General features: G+C 48.0%; 2 protein-coding genes across 2 annotated transcripts; one reads left to right on the top strand and one right to left on the bottom strand.

Annotated features, from left to right (window-relative positions):
* Positions 1 to 1337: 1337 nt before the first annotated feature.
* On the top strand, positions 1338 to 3338 carry GL218_00736 (DNA polymerase iota; the record flags this gene model as incomplete). Its single annotated transcript, XM_033577171.1, has 2 exons — positions 1338 to 1427; positions 1533 to 3338. 2 exons carry the CDS (start codon positions 1338 to 1340, stop codon positions 3336 to 3338), a joined length of 1896 nt encoding a protein of 631 aa, XP_033442308.1.
* A 597-nt stretch (positions 3339 to 3935) lies between these two features.
* On the bottom strand, positions 3936 to 5391 carry GL218_00737 (BHLH family transcription factor; the record flags this gene model as incomplete). Its single annotated transcript, XM_033577172.1, has 2 exons — positions 3936 to 5290; positions 5349 to 5391. The coding sequence occupies 2 exons, from the start codon at positions 5389 to 5391 to the stop codon at positions 3936 to 3938; spliced, it is 1398 nt and encodes a 465-aa protein (XP_033442044.1).
* Positions 5392 to 6243: the final 852 nt, after the last annotated feature.

Consider the following 6243-nt stretch of genomic DNA (forward strand, 5'->3'; position numbering starts at 1 on the left):
ACGTATCCCTGCTTCCTGCGCGATCCTAGCTAAGTATAACCAATGGCCTGCAATGGTGAGGATGGCGAGGTCGGCTAATGGGCCATATCGCGTATACGATTGCCGCCTCTGGCTTCTTCCGGCGCCTATTCCTTTCTATGTCGACAACGATGTTTTCCCCGCATCTCGGAGGAAAAGGTTGTTTCGCAGATAGTTGAATTAGTTAGAACCTACTAAAGCGGTGAAAGTAAAACACGCAGCTTAGAGATCCAATAGATCCAATGGTATATTCGATACTTAGTCTAGTCGACTTTGTCCACATATATTCTGAGAAGAGCAGGTGACTCTACATCGGGCTTAGAGGATCCTATCCTCTTCTAGGAGAATAGGAGAATTGTTGGTCCTTGCCAATCTCCTGATTGCATAAGCCACGTTCCCACGAACCCATCGGTGCGGGTAGAAATAATAATAGTAAACTCCCCCGGAGAATAGAAATAAAGATGGAACTCATTCGGGCATTATGGGCATGCTCTCGGCACTTTTCCATCTCGGAACAATCTGGTTGTAACGCTGGAGCGGGTGGTCTGTGCCGTTCCGCTAACCAACCTAGAAGGAGATCCCCAGGAGATCTCAATCCTACCTATATTAAGAAACCAAGTTGTTTTAAAACATGTATAATCTCTCTTGGGAAGTTCTTTGCTTCTCAAGTCGCAGAAACATTGTTTCGCCTGTCTAGATTCGGTTGCAGTAACACCATGCTTTTGCAGACTTGCTACAATTAGACCAGCACTCCCTTGGCTAGTAGCGAGCTATATTACTAGAACGGGATGAAAATATGGCGACGTAGGAACTTCCTATACTAGTACTCGAAAAAGCGACCGGGGAAGCCGTTTAAATTGGAACCCAAGAAAATTCTCCAGGGATGAGAGAGAAAATAGAAACAGTATATTCAATAAAGTTCTAGAATATGACGTTTAATCATTCATCTGGTCATGGGGAATTGTGGGTGTTATGGATGTTGTGGGGAGGTTTAGGAATAGGTATAGATATGTACATAGGATTGAAACTTCCTTTCGAGCTACATTACTAAGAGGTAGCTCAATTACCTAATGTACCTAAAGTTACCTTGCAACTCGTCTATGTGGCTCGTGGCTGATGCTTACCTAAGGCAGCGTGTTTCCTTATTGTATGTATAATCCGACATTTAGGCTTCTTAGACAATTCTATAAACACAACTCTCCATTAACCCGAGACATGCTAAGATAGTTCACGTATAGCCACGCGCCACACTATCGAACATACTAGTATCATCAATTATATTCCCCGATTACGTCGTCATTGTCTAAAAATGGAACAAGATGAAGACAGCAGCGCTGACGTCGGGACGAGCCAAGACGATCGCCGCCAAAGCCCCTAAGAGGAACGACGACCGCGTCATTCTACACTTCGTAGGCTAATCTTTAGCTTTTTATATTCCTCCTAAGAGTCGTGAGCTAAGAGCTCATTTAGTCTTAGTCTTATTTCAGAAACAATTCACTAACCAGGACGTGCAGGATTACGACTGCTTCTACGCCAGCGTTCTCGAGAATGCAAACCCGAGCCTCAAGGGTCAGCCGCTAGGCGTCAAGCAGAAGAGCATACTAGCCACATGCAATTACGCCGCACGTGCCCATGGCGTTAAGAAGCTGATGTCTATCTCTGAGGCCCACAAGATCTGCCCGGGCCTCGTTGTCCTTAGCGGTGAGGACCTGACGCCATTCCGTGACGCCTCTAAGAGACTTTGGTCCTTCCTGAGGAGTCACTCTTGGAGCGATCGTGCCGAGCGTCTGGGGCTTGATGAGGTCTTCCTCGATGTCACTGATGTTATTGCGTATAATCAGGAGCTGCTGAACCGTAATGCCTTGCAAGACTCGTTCTTTCAGCTTTCTCGACACGACCCTGAAAAGGGTTTCAATTTTGATGCTACGCAATTCTTTGGGTGCGTGCAGCCGTCGGTAGATCCAAAAGATTTGCTGTTGCTTCTGGATAATCCATTATGTGTTCGCCTATTACTCGCATCTCACCTAGCCGGTTACTTGCGTCTCAAACTAGAAGAAGACTTCGGGTATACCTCCAGTGGGGGTATCTCAACCAATAAGACCCTTGCTAAGCTCGCCGGCAGCGTAAACAAGCCGCAGAACCAAACCACACTCCTCAGTCTCCGCGACGATGACGTCCAGGACTTCATGGACGGCCATAAGCTGCGACAAATCCCAGGTGTCGGCTCTCGCATTGCGCAGTTGATACAAGACCATGTCCTATCCATCAAGACAACCCCAGACTCGCACGATTTAGAAATAGGAGCCAAGGTAACAGTCCGCGAAGTTCGACAGTTCGCATCCATGTCCGCCGACCTCCTAGAAAGAATCCTCGATCGTCCCGGCGCAGAGCGTGGCAGCGGCGAGAAAGTATGGAATTTTCTCCACGGCGTGGACAGCTCCGAGGTCAAGGAAGCGAGTGACGTTCCCACACAAATCAGCATTGAGGACACATACATGGCGCGGCCACTAAATACGCCCTCTGAGCTAATGCGGGAACTACGTGCCTTAGCCACGTCTCTCATCCGACGAATGCGCATCGATCTCGTCGTAGCAGATGATCCTGATCCCTCAAATCCTGCATCGCAACAAAACACCCAGCAGCATCTACGCTGGGCCGCATACCCCAAGACCCTACGCCTATCCACACGCGCGCGCCCAAAACCCAACGGTACTTCGACCCCCACGCCCGAGATCTTCAGCCGCAACTCCCGTAGCCAGCCACTCCCGAGTTTCGTACTGAACCTCAAAGACGTGAGTATTGAGGCCGTAGCCGAGCGGCTAGCCTCTGAAGCCTTGCTCCCTTTATTCCGGCGTCTGCACCCGGAGCGACAAGGGTGGAATCTAGCTCTAATCAACGTATGCGTGGCGAACATGGTGATGGTAGCGGGACCCGGCGAGACGGGGAATGGCGCGGGAGCAGGAGCAGCGCGAGATATCGGGCGCATGTTCCGCATGCAAGAGGATAAGTTGCGCGAATGGACTGTTTACGATACTACCCCTGCAGCGCCTGTCCTTGATACCACGTCTTCCTCTACGAATATCCTGGATACCGTCGAGAGCATCCCTCGAAGTGAAGAGGAAGGGAAAGGCGAAGATACCTTTGACACTATGGATGGATTAATAGAAGAATCCGAACCGATAGCAGTCTTATTAGACTCAGACGTAGATACTTGGGAGGACGAAGACGAGGATGAGTCCCAGAGATGCCATCTCTGCGGACATATTATCCCAATATTCGCAATATCGGCGCACGAGAGATTCCATAGTATCGGGGACTAATATAGACTTGCCAATGATTGGCATTTGATCTTTATTTCATCTACATCTACTACTATGAGGTAGGTAGTTGCTGATACCCCTTTTGAATTGAACAAGATACCCCAACAACGCACCAAGCCGATCCTAGCTCCTATGTTCTATAAACGTATATATAGGTATATATATAGGTACCCATCCACGACATATCGGACGTAGCAAATTAGTATTTAAATTTGTCTGGCAGTAGTAGTAAGAGGTATGTATGCAAATCGACCGTGAACCTCATAACCTCATATTGTCTTTCCTACGCCCTTTCTCACGAGACAAGACAAAAAATCCGACCGCAAAAAAGATCCAATCTCTGTAATAACTCCGGAGGTATCAATAAAATAACCGAAGGTATGCACCTGAACAAGGGTTGAATCAAAATCAAAATACCACCGTAACCGCGGTCAACCCCCTTGGAAAAACTTTTCTCGTCACCCGGCTTGCTACGACCCGAAACAAAAGACCTGGCCAAGTTAAACTCCGGCGTAATAAAAAAGATCGCGAGCTCACTAAATTCGTAGTTTCCTTTGGCGCACTCATGAAAACACGAAAAGGGAATCGTTCACAGAATTATAATCGTTCCAACTCTTCGTTACCTTTCAATAGAGCTTCGAGCCATTCTCCCGCTATCGAGAGCATAGTACTCTTGCTGTAGCCGCCTCCCCTAAGATTTGGAACAATCTCGCTTAGATCGTCGAACCCTTCTTTTATTGCGCCTCTTCTTTTTTGTTCACTCTTGATATGGTTTTCTCTCTTCTGAGCATCCGTAAGATTTTCTCGTGCCGCTTTCGCTGCGCTTATAGTAGATTTCCTTCGCTTGCCCGGAGTCTCTTGGCCTGTCGAAGACGCGTCTGACGTTCCTCTTAGGTCTGCTTTCGATTTGCGCTTCCTTGCCACGGATTTCGGTGGTATAGACGATAAGTCTTCCGCTTCTTCCTCAATTTCTTCCTTTGCCTTGCTCTTACTCTTGCGTCGCTTCGCGGGTGGACCTTCTCCATCAAGTTCTTCTTTAACGTGACCATTCGTATTACTATCACGCAAAGGATTGGTCGAACTTTCCCCGTTACCTACGGGGGTTGGGGGTCTGGTCGTCGCTGCACTTTCACTGATTGAGAGAACTTTCAAAACGCCCATCCGTTTCTGTTCAAGCAACTCGCTGGATTCATGCTCGGGTGGAATGTAGCCTTGGGCTCTAGCAAAGCTCGAATCGGAACCCCACTGTAGCTCGGGAGGCTCAATTGGTCGTTGGCTTGGTAGTCCCTGAGAAATTCCGAACATCATGTCCGTGAAGAGCGTATCGATCTCGCCAGGCGGAGCGTGCCTAGGCCGAATGGAGCTGTTCCGTTCGGGGCCAATGTGGTTTCTAAGCGATTGTCTTACTTGATCGACGGCGGTTCCATGTTGGGAAGGTACAATAGGTGTGCGATTTATGCCATTGGCACTGGATGGATACCCATTCTGGTGACCATGGTGAAGGGACGTTAAGACGGCGGCCACGTCGGCGTGGGTGTTCTGTTCGATCGGCGTATGGGGGGCTGATGTGCTGTGATGTTGATGTTGGAGTTGTGGGGGATGTTGAAGTTGTAGAGATGGTTGCGGCGGATGTGGTACTGGTGGTGGCATCATATTTTGGCCAAAGGTAAACACATCTTGATATGTAGTTGCGGGCATCCCGTTCATGGAAGAAGCTGACGGCTGCTGCGGTTGCTGCCCGAAGGACGTCGTATGACCTAGGAAAGCTGGTGGAAGTTCGCTTATCCACTGGTCACTAAAGTTGAGACCTTCGCCGAGCGATGTGGGATATTGGTTGGACGTCATATCCTCGAAAAAGATATTTAATAGTCTAGAGTCGTCGTTACTGAGTAAAGGGTCTCCAGGGGGAGGCGTAGGGGCTCTAAGAAATAGGAACTCTTCGGAAACATGATCTATCGAAGAGTTAGTTTGCTAGTAACAGGTTGTATATGAACACAGTGAGAGACGTACAGCCAAACGGTGCATTGCCGTCAGGCGGTTGCGAAGAACCCATTTTGGGACGTTGTATACACGCGGCACTCATGGGTGCTTCTGATCAGTTTTAGCCGCAAAAGTAGAGGTATACAAAAATGCCCAAATTAAATTTGAGTGACAGAGCTTAGAGTGACAGAGCTTGGAGCGGAAGGCGTAAATCGTGTTTCGTTCTATGTTCTAGTAGTACTCGCGAGGGATTCGTGATAGTCGCATAGAAGTTTACGAAGTAGGCGCGGTGTGGATATCGTGACTTCATAGACATATGTGATATATAGAGGGTCTGTAAGATGGTATAATTCGTGTATAAGAGCGGGGAGAATCGGTTTCGTATATGGAGTAGGTATTGTATAATTAATTGTCGCTATAACAAAGTGCGGTTCGACGTTGCGACAAGGCTGTTCGATTGCAAGGCGGATCAACGGTCAAAAGAGGAATAGTAGCGGAGTCGTCAGAGAATCATGTACATGGTCAGGCTGGAATTGTTTCTTATAGTGGCCCCCTTAAGTGTAAGGGTAGAGGATGGAGTCGACATCGATTGAACTAGAAGAGTATTATCTCCAGTCGTCGGGTCGTTCAAGCTTTTGGGATGATCGACAATGCTCCATGGATACCTAAAGGTAGGTAGGTAGCATAGAAAAGTAGACTGGGTGAATAGGTAGGTAGGTATCGAGTTGGGGTCGGCTAAGGTAGGTGGAGGTGGAGGTAAAAGGTATTGTTTGTGGATAGCTAATGCGGCCCAGTGGTTTTTTTATGACAATCTATTTAGAAGTCAACGGCTTGGCCTTTGGCATGGTTGTGTGCATGTTGCAATTAAGGGAAAGGCACTTAAAAGGTGGTGTAACACGTCAAGAGTAGATAGTAATTGGATGGT

This window comes from Daldinia childiae (genome assembly GCF_008694065.1).
Source record: "Daldinia childiae strain JS-1345 chromosome Unknown Scaffold1, whole genome shotgun sequence".
NCBI classification, from domain to species: domain Eukaryota; kingdom Fungi; phylum Ascomycota; class Sordariomycetes; order Xylariales; family Hypoxylaceae; genus Daldinia; species Daldinia childiae.